Here is a 13,134-nt window from a genome sequence, read left to right on the forward strand (position 1 = left end):
CCAATCCAGTTTTTGGTATGTGTCATTGTTAACCTTGTATTTGTGTCACAGCTGTCAAAATACAAGTATGGCTTTTTCCTCCACTGGATTTATATTTCTTTCATGGTGTCATCCTATCAGTACTGGTAGCAGGGAGAAAATTTTATTGAAAAGCATCATCACAGAAGTTCTCCTGTTTCCTTTAGCATGTTGCACTTTTGATTACTGTGCCTGGAGAAAACATTTTTTCATGAAAAAATATTTGTGAAGAGCCCCAGGGTTGTTCTTGTATTTCAGAACTTCGAGCTAAAAACGTTCTGTAGCTTTGTGTTGGCTTAATTGCTAGCACTGACTGTTCATTATGCTCAGTTTTTTTTCTCAAGAGATGGCCTCTTTTGTTTTCTCTCTTGTGCAGTTGTGAGGTACCTGGATGCAGGTTAGCTGGCAATCCTCTGCTGCGTGCGAATGAAGAGAGAAAACTCAGTCAGTGACCACTTGATTCCATTTGCCGTGGTGTCAAGAGCATCCCACTGGTGTGGCAACATACAGAGTCTAAGTGCTTGCTATTTTATGCCGACAGATGAGTTCTGGTGGATCCTACTGCTGCTGAAGGCAGATGTCCACCAGTGCCTCAAGCTGCTGCAGTTCTTGGTCCAGCGTATGTTAGCATAAACCACTGAAAGAGGCGATTTTCAGCTAGCTGCACCAGGCTGTGAGCTCCAGTGGTGGAGGAACAGGCACATGTTTGTTTTGTCGACTGCCACAGAGGTAGTAATCTCCAACAGAAAGCTAGAGCAGAGAGCTGGGGATTGGGAAGGTCTTACGCCACCGTAGCTGTTTGCTGTCACAAACTCATGCAGAAGAAACGCACCACCCTGCGTCTTCAGCAGTGCGTTCCTCCACTACAGCAGCCCATGACTGCATGGGCTAGGCAGGCTGGCACAGCAGGACACTGTTACAATTTTGGTGCCCGGTTACTCTTTTTTAAACTAAAATTAACATCCTGAGAGAGAATAGTTTGCAGTGTCATTAAGTACTTCTCTAATTTATTAACCATGGACAGCCAGAGAAGGATGTGTGGCTTATAATTGGTAAATATGCATCACTGAATGTGGATCATCAAAAAGCTTCTGTTTTATTATTAAAAACCCTAGTAATTCAGTACCCCTACATTCTTTCAACTTGGGTGATTGAAAAATAGAATGTCATTATTTGCAATATTCCCTACAACTTGAGCTCAGTGTAGTTTTACAGATAGTATAATTACTGGGAAATCACTCTTTTGTTTTCTGAGGCTATCGAAGAATGGCTAAGAGAGTGCACTGCAATATTTGAAATAGAAAGTAGACAGAAAATGTAATCTAGCACAGTAGTGACACGCATCTACAAAACTGTGATGGGGCCAAAGAAATGGTGCAGAGTTGGCTGTGCATCAGCAGCGCTGTCTGTGAGGTGTGACCAACACTGGCCAGCATTGTGCAAGTGATATCAATTGTACCTTTTCCTGAACCTTTTTGCTTTACTCATAAATCTTAATAAAAATTAAAATTAAAAAAAATCCTAACAGGGATGGTCAGGCTGGGGAATCAGAGCCGGCAGGATTGCAGACTAGGGCAGTGTGCTGGAAATCGAGGGCCAAAGCACGGGGGTCAGAGTTAACTCCTGTTAACTTTGGAGAGGAGGGTGTGCTGGAGCACACCAAAATTGTGAGGAGAGGTAGCTGGAACTGGTGGCTGGAAATGACGGCGGAATGTAGTGAAAAGAGCACACTGCTTTCAAGAGGGGCCTCTGATATGTCTGTAAACTCAGAGGGAAACAGCCTTTGGGGCTGCTGTTTGCTTGAACCTGAAAACAGATCAAAGCCAATGGGCTTTAGGTCACTGCATTACTAAAGGGCAGGTGAGTTTTGAAAAAAGGACAGGGATGGCAATGGGATCTGTTGGAACACAGCACGTGTTTGCTCAGGTGTCTGAATATAATCTTAGTAACTTCATTTTGACCTACTAGTTGGAGACTCTTGTCCTATCCTGTTCATGTTTTTTAAACGTAGCTAATAAACAATTATGTAGCTCATGTAGCTCTACAACAAACAGATCAATACATTTGAGAGCCAGGAATTTTGTCCATATACTAACTTTAGTGTTGATACAAGACTTACTGCAATGATATTGACTGTGGCCAGGTGGTAAAGTGAGAGAATAATATGGAATTATTGCCTTGTCTTTTACCATAAACGATTTTTCTGTATAATAAGTCTCTGAGAAAAGGTTAGTACCTAATACTAAAAAAGTTAGGCTTACTGTTTTAAGCATTTGTTTTTCCAGTCTACTTTACCCCTTCAGCGTACACACACATGCATGCACACACAGAATTGCAATAATTCTGTATCTAAGTTAGTAACAGTATGGATTGGCTCAGTGAAACAGTTTTCTTATAGACTTGATAATGTAGAAAGAGGGCCAGATCCTACAGATTATTACATCTCTGAGTAACTTTGCTGACATGGTATTTGCTGGCCCTGTTAACCTGAGTCAGACTGTTTAGGTAAGTTTGCAAGATCCAGCCACGTTGGATCCCTGTGTACACCGCAGTTTAAGTCAGAAAAGGAGTGCTGTTTTCATATGACTGACATAATCCCACTGCTTTTGAGATTGATGGCAAGTGCTCACTCACTGTGGATTGTGACTACTGTGCTTCTTTCGGGTTTTAGGATATTACTGAGTTACCTGAGCATGTAATTCTTTTTCTTTAGTGTCCTTAATACCTGTAACAATGAAAAAAGCCACCTACCCAAATTGAGTGGTCATGCTTAGGCTCCTAAGCCACATCAGGAGAGCAAACTTTGGCCTCTTCAGGGACCTACTTGGAGGAATCCCATGGGTTAGGGCCCTAGAAGGAAGGAGTGTTCAAGAGAGCTGGTTAATATTCAAACATCACTTCCTCCAGGCTCAAGAGCGGTGCATCCCTATGAGTAGGAAGTCAAGCAAAGGAGGCAGGAGACCTGCATGGATGAGCAAGGAGCTCCTGGCAAAACTCAACCAGAAGAAGGAAGTATACAGAAAGTGGAAAGGGGGACAGGCCCCTTGGGAGGAATATAGGAACGTTGTCAGAGTATGCAGGGATGTGACGAGGAAGGCTAAGGCCAGTTTGGAATTAAATCTGGCGAGAGATGTTAAGGATAGCAAGAAGGGCTTCTTCAAATACATCAGCAGCAAGAGGAAGACTAGGGAAAATGTGGAGCCTTTGGTGAATGGGGTGGGTGCCCTGGTGACGAAGGATGCAGAGAAGGCAGAGTTCCTGAATGCCTTCTTTGCTTCAGTCTTTACTGCTCAGGCCAGCCCTCAGGAACCCCAGACCCTGGAGGCAAGAGAGAAAGTCTGGAGGAAGGAAGACTTTCCCTTGGTGGAGGAGGAGTGGGTTAGAGATCATTTAAGCAAACTTGACACCCACAAATCCATGGGCCCTGATGGGATGCATCCACGAGTGCTGAGGGAGCTGGCGGATGTCATTGCTAAGCCACTCTCCATCATCTTTGAAAGGTCATGGAGGACAGGAGAGGTGCCTGAGGACTGGAAGAAAGCCAATGTCACCCCAGTCTTCAAAAAGGGCAAGGAGGAGGACCCAGGGAACTACAGGCCAGTCAGCCTCAGCTGCATCCCTGGAAAGGTGATGGAGCAGCTCATCCTGGAAGCCATCTCCAAGCATGTGGAGGAAAAGAAGGTGATCAGGAGTAGTCAGCATGGCTTCACCAAGGGGAAATCATGCCTAACCAATCTGATAGCCTTCTATGATGGAATGACTGGCTGGGTAGATGAGGGGAGAGCAGTGGATGTTGTCTACCTCGACTTCAGCAAGGCTTTTGACACTGTCTCCCATAACATCCTCATAGACAAGCTCAGGAAGTGTGGGTTAGATGAGTGGACAGTGAGGTGGATTGAGAACTGGCTGAATGGCAGAGCTCAGAGGGTTGTGATCAGCGGTGCAGAGTCTAGTTGGAGGCCTGTAGCTAGCGGTGTCCCCCAGGGGTCAGTCCTGGGTCCAGTCTTGTTCAACTTCTTCATCAATGACCTGGATGAAGGCACAGAGTGCACCCTCAGCAAGTTTGCTGATGATACAAAACTGGGAGGAGTGGCTGATACGCCAGAGGGCTGTGCTGCCATTCAGAGAGACCTGGACAGGCTGGAGAGGTGGGCAGAGAGGAACCTCATGAAATTCAACAAAGGGAAGTGCAGGGTCCTGCACCTGGGGAGGAATAACCCCATGCAGCAGTACAGGTTGGGGGTTGACCTGCTGGAAAGCAGCTCTGCGGAGAAGGACCTGGGAGTGCTGGTGGACACCAAGTTAAGCATGAGGCAGCAATGTGCCCTTGTGGCCAAGAAGGCCAATGGTATGCTGGGGTGCATCAGGAAGAGTGTTGCCAGCAGGTTGAGGGAGGTGATTCTCCCCCTCTGCTCAGCCCTGGTGAGGCCACATCTGGAGTACTGCGTCCAGTTCTGGGCTCCCCAGTACAAGAGAGACATGGCACTACTGGAGCAAGTCCAGCGAAGGGCTACAAAGATGATTAGGGGACTGGAGCATCTCTCTTATGAGGAGAGACTGAGAGAGCTTGGCCTGTTTAGCCTGGAGAAGAGAAGGCTGAGAGGAGATCTTATCAACGTGTACAAGTATCTGAAGGGAGGGTGTCGAGAGGATGGGACCAGACTCTTTTCAGTGGTGCCCAGCGACAGGACGCGAGGCAACGGGCACAAACTGAAACACAGATGCTTCCATCTGAACATGAGGAAATACTTTTTCACTGTGAGGGTGACAGAGCACTGGAACAGGTTGCCCAGAGAGGTTGTGGAGTCTCCTTCTCTGGAGATATTCAAAACCCTCCTGGATGCAATCCTGTGCAACGTGCTCTAGGTGACCCTGCTTGAGCAGGGGGGTTGGACTACATGATCTCCAGAGGTCCCTTCCAACCTCATCAATTCTGTGATTCTGTGATCTTCTAGTTGAAGAATTAAATGTTCTGAAGCTGGAAGCTCAGAAAGTTTTGTGTTAGTCCCTGCAATCTTTGAAATGTGTTCAGTAGGTTGCTGAAATTCAGCAGTAAATGTAGGGGTAGACTGGGGTGAGGTGAAAATGCAGGGATCTACTACAGGATTATAACTTTATTTTAACACACGTATCTTGTTGTTAACTGAGGAGTATCTCTAGCAGTTACAGCTGTGACTCTGGTGGAGCAGAGGCGATGTTTACATTTAATTCATTAGATTTTGGTATTTCATGAAGAACTCCTGTATGATGGCTTTATTGTGTGCTTTTTTTTGAATTTGGTATACAGAATATGAATTCATTTGACAAGTTTATTCCTTTAACAAGTTGGATAATCATTTGTGAGTCACAATTTAATTCACTGGAGGGCTATTAATTTAAAACTTGCACTGTATTCCTTATCAGATATTTATTGAAGGGTTTACACTGTAAGAACAGGATTTGTGTAAATTGGCTTGCTCTAAATTTGCCTTTTTAACAGGTTTATTGCTTTAGCAGGTATTCGCTTAGGATTTCACTGTTCCATCATAAAACATTCCCAAGCGTAGAATACATTTTTGAGTGAGATGATATACTGTGTGGATCAAGGTATACACATCAGCTGTCATATACATATAGACAAAATAAGAAAAGCTGTTTTCCTTTGCAGACCCCAACAGTCTTGTGCAAAATTACTTACTTCAGCTGCAGTGCCTTAATGGAAAGGCAGAAGTAAGATAATGTGTGACCAAAAGAGCATAAAAAAGAGCATTACCATCTTCTTTTCGTTGAAGGGGTAAATGTGTCAGTAAAGGCATGATTTGAAGCCCATTGACTCCGGTGAAGTTTGATCAAAACTGAAAAAATAAATATTTGTTTCATTTTCTTTCTCTTCCTATTTTTGCAAATAACAACTTTCACTGTTATGACCACGAGATGAGGCCTTTCTGTCTGTAGCAAAGATGCTATGATTGTCACTTTATGCATAACAGTATATTGGGTAGTTGTGGAATTAATAATTGTACTGACCGCAATATCCATGAATAATTTTAGTGAGAGCAATATTCTTTTGTTATGTTTGGAAGTTCCTAAAAAACACTGGGAAATTTAACTGATTCCTCTTTTTAAGCATGTGTTATTTATTGTAACCTTTTAATAAGAAGGTACTTATTTATAACACTTTCTTAGCATTGAATTGGACATTACAAATGATAAACATATGTTATATTAAGAATTAAGAATTATCCTGTTAAATATAAGAATTTTTGAATTTGTGAAAAATCTTAAAACTGCTTTTAAAAAGTGCAGTTCTACCCAGTGAATAATCATGTCAAAATGATCTCTTCCTTTTAAATAGCTCTGATCCCAGAGTGTATTCATGGTTATTAATGCTGATTTTAGCAAACAAAAGAACTTCTTTCTTTTACTACTTCCTTTCAGAATCTCTGAGCCAAAACATCTAGAAAAGAGGTAATTAAATACAGTTTTTGTTCACAGGTAATTAACAGAATTAATGCTTATCCTAACTACAAAGCCGAATTTTACTCTTGAGTGCACCCCTAACTTCAGCCTCCTCAAAAAAAAAAAAAAAGAAGAAGAAGGGAGGTGCTATCTTCATTGTTTACCTACAAGATTTGGTTAGCAGTGAGGATTATTAAACAGAAATGAAGACTGAGTGAGTTTGAGGAAATGGCAGCTAGAAGTCTCTCTCTTCTTCTGAATGGAGCAAAGTGGTTATAAGGGCATCTTTAAAAGATATTTTCTAAAATAAAATCTTGCATCTCGGTTGTTTCCAAGGTCAGACTGCACTTCAAAATAGATTTCAGAAAGCTTCCAAAATATGTATCCTGTACATTACACAAGTTCAAAATAGAGTTGTAGGTATTCCTACCCAAGCCAGTCATTTATAAAGGTATGTGTTTTCTTTTTTTTAGCCACTCAGCAAATATCCACCTTTGATCAACGACATCTCCTTTTGGCTGCCTTCAGAGACATACTCTAAAAATGATTTCTATGATTTGGCCCGAACCATTGGTGGAGACCTGATAGAAAAGGTTGTCCTACTGGATGAATTTACCCATCCAAAGTAAGTAAAATTTTTGACTTATTTTTCCACGTTGTCAGAATATTCTTGATGTTTACAGTGTTTGTACATTTCATTTTTTTTCTCCAAAAGATTTTCTTCCACACACTCAAGAATAAATACTTTTATTTAAAAATATTATCTTAAATTTCAGTTTTGTGTTAGTACTGAGCTTACAGTATTCACAGTGCGATCCCAATGTGTTGTACCTAGTTAATCACAGTGCTAGTGAACAACTGCTTTCCTGAATGCATCTGTCAATGCATCATACTCTTATCCAGAGGATGTCTGATATTCTTCTTCTGCTCTTTGACTGGTTTGTGTCCATGTTCTCTTCCTTTCTTTTTCTGGTCTTCATCCACTAGCAGACCTTGCCTATAAATGTCAGGGGTAATAATGAGTGGTTGCAGAAGACTATTGTTGGTGTTTGGTGGGGAGAGAAAAATAGATTTTTTCCTATTTCTGATACATATTTATGCTGTTTAACAATCTCTCAGGCTGCAGAATGCCTTTTTATTGATATAGCAGTACTGATGTGAAGATTCTGGGTGCAAAGGTTAATTGCCCAACTGATACTATCAGTTGTCTCAAACAGTGACAAATACCAGCTATTGCATATGCACTCTTTTTCAATTTGCTCATTCCAAATCAAGAAGTAAATATCCTGCTGGCTAACCAACTTTCTATAATTGTTTTTTTAATTAATCTCTGCTCTTTGTGGGTTGGTTGGTGGGTTTTTTTGGTGCTGTAGAAAGGCAGGTAGAGAACCAAACTGTGTAGTGTTCTATGAGGATGATGGCTCATGTTATGCTCTAGCACCTGTAGTTTTTTCTTCCTACATACAGGTATTTGATCCTGTTGTTCTTTTGAATTTGGTATGCATTGCAGACCGGATGGATAGATTATTCTCCAGCCTAATTTTCATTGTGGTTCAGTGGATTAATATTTATTTGTTTCTTTGCCTTTTTCTCTCCCTTTTTCTGTGGGAGACTGTTTTTACTGTGTAAAGAAGTGCCAGTGGAATATCTGTGGACAGATACCCAGCTGCGGCTGGGTACCAAACAGCATCCATCCCGCTCTGGAAACCCCAGGCAGCTGGTTGGTGGGTTTATATCCAGCAGCCAGACCAGAAATCTGGGAACAGAGGAGATCCTTGGATAGGAAAGAAGCAGCCTGTGTGAGATGTGGATGTTGCATTCAGGACATGAGGATGGAGAAGAGAACGAGTAGTACACAAGGCTGAACAGCTCAGAGGATAATTCTGTCTCTTGTTGATGCCTTCCCTTTGCCCTTAGGGCAAAAGGCCATCACAGAGCTTTAGTACAGAACACAGATGGAAATGTAAGGCCCACAGTCACCTTATTTTTAGGATATTCTTGGAAACTAAACGTTGTATTAGGCTTGTGCTGATGATGCTGTCAGGGTGTAACTTCATTCAATATGAATAAAACACAACATGGCTGCAATGCACCCAGTCTCCAGGCATATGAAGAATAAATCATAGGAGGTGGAAGAAAAGCTGTGTTTTTGCTGAAATGCCAAAGTTGAGTGAAATTGTGGAGGTTATGGCAAGAACAGCATCAGAGCATCTACAAGGCATGTAGAATAACACTGTCCCTTAGCAGTGAGCAAAATAATTTCCACAGTTTGTCTTGCAGATTTAAGCTGTCCTTTGCTTGATGCATTGGCCACAAACATTTAGATTTCTGTACTTTTGATTAGCAGAACATATTTGTCTGTGCGTGGCTTGTAAAATCAGTTCACTGTGATTTGACTTGAGCTGTGCAACTAGACACCAGAAGGTAGTGGCCCTGTTTCTTCTACCTGGCTGAATTATTTCTTTCAAATCCTCAGAGATCTTTAAGGACCTTTAAGCATTGCTGTGCAAATACGTGATGAATAAGGATTTGTGGCTGACATTTTTCCCTTTGGAACATTCCAGAGAACAAACATTTGCAAAAACAAAGAGGATATTTTAGACTATATTGATATTGTACGGAGAACAGAAATTAGTAATTTTTCATTATTTTTTGCAAAGGGTGCTGCACTCTCCATATCTCTAAGTTCAGGACATCTCCTACTCAACTTGTCTAATCTGCCTAATCAATATGACTGTCTTTCAGAAGTTAAATCATAAAATGATCCTCTTCTCAGTGTCAAGACTTCTCCATTTTCGGAAAGGAAAAAGGTTTCAGAGAGGTAAAGAAGGTTGGCTGAATGGCATCAAAGGGTAGAAAGATCTCTGCCCATTATGAGTAAGCAAATCAAAACTGCTGTCATTCAGAGAGTTCCAGTAAGAGCAGTATTTTGCATTTCTGAGACCTTAAAATCAGTATTGCGACCATGCATAAATGGAATTCCAGGAATGATAATAAAAACGTACGTGCCTAAAGTAATACAGGAAATACTGGCTAATCATGCAACAACTTGAAACAGAGGCCTTGAAGGTGAACATGAAGTCTGTGATATACATACATAGTAGAAAGTAAGCTGAATTTCCTCATTTAAGTACCAGAAATGATGTAACAGCCATTTTAAAACAAATGACTCAATTTTATCTCATGTTGTTATGAGTAAGGATAAGGGCAGGTGGGGAGACCAGAAAGAAGTAATTTGTCCTATATTAAATGAGGGTTGCAACCTAAAAATCAAGTAAAACTGAAATGCCTAAACACAGGTAATCAGAAAAAGGGTTGCAGACCACAATGACAAAGAGTTTGCTGATGCGGCTCAAGGTCCGTAGAGCTAGTGCTGTTGGACACTTGGTTCAGCACAGTTGTCACAGCCCAAAGCTAGCAGAAGCACTTCTGAAGGATTGCGGCTCGGTAAGAGTCCGTAGGTGAAGTGCAGCTGCTTGGAAGGTCCTGCCACAAAAATGGGGCTGGAGCCAGGGTGAGCATCAGCTAAGTGGTAGAATATTGTTTTGACTTGAGCTGTGGTAGAGGGGACAGGCTGAAGGTCCAAGAGATAAAGAGACAGAAGAGTCAGGGGTGAGTAATCTAACCCCTGCGATACAGTACCAGGAATGGAATTCAGAAATACTGAGGCTGCTCATCCTTTCTTTAGGTGACCACTGCAAGCTTTTTCTCAGCTTAGCATATTGTGTCTCTTCTCCTAGATACCTTACATAATGCTGTGGGGTATTATGGGCTCATCTCCCTGTTCTCAAAAAATATATTCTGAGTTTTGCAGAGAGATTGTTTTCCTATGACCATGATTTTTAGAAATTTCATACTAAACTTTTCTTTCTGTAGAAAGAAAACAGAAGGAAGGATATGCCGCCACATCTTCCTTTGTAAGGAAGATATTCAAGCAGGCTTGAAAGAATTATACAAAACTGTAATCAAGAAATGCGCTGTGTACTCAGTGGTACTTAAGAAGTAAATTTTTAATCAGAACAACTAAAAATAATCTGAAAAGGCAGTGTGGGAGACAATAAGGGGGGGAAGAATTGATTTGCTGCATTTTGAAGGCAATGTTGTTAAAAATGTAAGTGAGGGATGGGTAAGAAGGATTTATTCCTGCCTTTGAATGAATTACTTGCTACTTCTGGAGTGAGCGCTGTGCACTTGTAACTGTCTTTTAAGTGAAGGGAAGGGAAAAGCATTGGCTGCTGTGAGGTAGCAAGGTAGGTGAACCGTGGCACCACTTTCAGAGATATTGGGAGTAGAGTTCAGATGACTTGTGTCCTTTCTTTTCCAAATAATAAAGGGACTAGGTCTGTCAGAGAAGAGTCAGATCCTATTGACTACTTTGTTCAGTCAAAGCACACCCCTAGCTCCTTATTAGTATTTAGAAAAACACAATATAATAAACAATCTTATTTTCCTTTTTATTGTCAGATTTGTTGCACCTGTTCTTATCAAGCTGCAGATCAAATGAAATACTTGCAGGTCTGGTTTATTTATTGAAGATTCTTTTCTGTCTTGTTTTTGTCTGGCTTCTGGAACAGGTGAATTACAGCAGAATAATTCTGAAGCGCTGCTTGCTGCTAGTATTACGCAAATTAAAACAATCAGTTCAGTCCCTGAACACCTTGTTCATCAGCCCGAGCACTTTACTATTTGCTGAGGGATTCTTTGAGATTACCTTTAACTGCTGAACTGGCAAAGTCCCAGCAGCAGTTTCTCTGCAAAAAACAGAAGCTGCTTTTGACAATAGCTATCAGAGGATAGGTTTCCTATTGAAGAACTGTGTTCTCCAGCTCTAGAATTTTTCTCTCATTTGGTCAAATGAATGGAAGACTAGTATTTTTGCAGGAGATCAACAGCTTGTGGGAGGCTCTGTGATTGGATGCTAGTTGACTTCTGACCCTTTCTTCAACTATAGCAGTGGAGCATGGTTACATAGCAGCTAGTAAAAGGGCTATAGTAGTTCCCCTGTGCCTCTTCTCTTTTCTCGCCCTTGTCAAATAACCAGGAACAGTGCCACCTATTTTCTCTCATGAATGAGAACCTTGTGTGGGGGCTTTTTTTTTTTTTTTTTTTTTTTTTGGTCATATGGGCTTCAATTTGGAAAACATGCCTGTAATGGAGATTGTGTGCCTTTGAGTGTGTTTTACTCATGGTACGTGTGTGTCAGGCCTTCCCCTGTGTCCCAGACTGACCTGATAGCCAGTGGTGTTTGCTTGGTTCACATTCAGAGTGGTCCTAAGTACCCTTCAGCTTCCTTTCATTCCCTGAACTTTCTTCTTTGAAAAAGCAGCTATGTAAAAATAGCAGCTCTGTTCTCTTTACAGCTCCTGCTTAGAGGTACTTTCTTCTGTTTCTGAACAAATTTGTTTTGTTTCTGAACAAATTCGTTTATAGAAGTCTGGGCTGGACAGAGAGAGGTGCTTTGGGAAGACATGGGTTCTGGTCATACTCCACCAGAGCCCAGCCAGTCTGCCACCTAAGGGCTGAAGTGCGGAGGTCTTCTTCTCAATTTCCTAGAGGTTTTAAGGAGCCAAGGCTTGGGTTTCATGTCTGTAACTTCAAGGTAGCCCTGCCATGCTGATTGCTATGTGGCTGAAAACTCCAAGGTGTCTTGGACTTCCCACTTTCTGCCAAACTTGTTGCCCTACCATCCTCCACCAGGACTGAGGCTGTCAGAGTTTAGCTCTCCAAGATATCCCATGTGCTAGCAGGGGCATCCATGAAACACAAGGCAGCCATCTGCTAGTTTTTCTTTTTGAGAGATTGAACAGAAAAGCTTTTAATTCCTCCTAGTTTTCCTTTGTAGTACCTACTAGGAGAAGTCAGAGGTCTGAGATAGCAAAAAAGAGCATGCACTTCCATGGCACAAGCCAGAAAGTACTGTTTGATATGGAAGTAGACCTTTTCAGTATTTATTATGTATACAGGTGTAGACTTGGAATATGGTCTGCATGTTTTTATTAAGCATCCTCTTCAAAGATTTTTAATGCTTGGCCTGGAGCTTTTGAATTCCAGTGTAGATTCAGATGTCTAATTCCCTCAGGCTGATTCAAATTCTCCCCCACAAATAGCAGTTCCATGCCCAAACTTTTACAACCTCAAAGCATCATAAAGAACTATCAGAGGAACTACAGAGACACAGAAGAGTCTATCCTGTAGAAACAGTGTGACCTTGAACTGTTTGGCATCTGCTTATTCTGGGCATTTCTTGTCTTGAGAAACACCAGGAAATGCCTTAGCTTTGTTTTACAAAAAGACAGAAAAATCCATGCTCTTTACAATAAAATGTGAGTTCTATGACTTACAGCTTTTTTACTTAGCTTTTGTCTGCTGCTTCAGACCTCTGATGCAAACATTCACTTGAAGACCATCTGATGGGAAAAGAATAATCAACCAGTCAGGAAAGAAAGACTCTACCTTTTCTCCCTTTCTCAGTGTTCAGACAGGCACCGTACAAATAGCTGTTCTTAATGGCTCACTGTTGAAGTCTGAGGTTTCCTTTAAACCACTGTATTCAAATCAATTGTGGGTCAGACTGTGTTCTGCTGTATAGTCCATGGCTCTTCAGAGACTTCACAGAGAAAATCATCTTCACTAACAGAAAATAATTTACTATTAATGAGCTTCAGTAGGAGTCCCATT

At 41.5% G+C, this 13,134-nt stretch overlaps 1 protein-coding gene across 13 annotated transcripts in view; it reads left to right on the forward strand.

Annotated features, from left to right (window-relative positions):
- FARS2 (phenylalanyl-tRNA synthetase 2, mitochondrial) overlaps positions 1-13,134 on the forward strand; it is a 288,914-nt gene that overhangs the window by 174,053 nt on the left and 101,727 nt on the right. For all 13 annotated transcript variants that reach the window (XM_067290815.1, XM_067290813.1, XM_067290818.1 and 10 more), the window contains one exon: positions 6,930-7,081. In XM_067290815.1, coding sequence (XP_067146916.1) covers positions 6,930-7,081 — 152 coding nt within the window. The remainder of the gene's footprint in view (positions 1-6,929; positions 7,082-13,134) is intronic.

This window comes from Apteryx mantelli, chromosome 2, assembly GCF_036417845.1.
Source record: "Apteryx mantelli isolate bAptMan1 chromosome 2, bAptMan1.hap1, whole genome shotgun sequence".
Taxonomy (NCBI): domain Eukaryota; kingdom Metazoa; phylum Chordata; class Aves; order Apterygiformes; family Apterygidae; genus Apteryx; species Apteryx mantelli.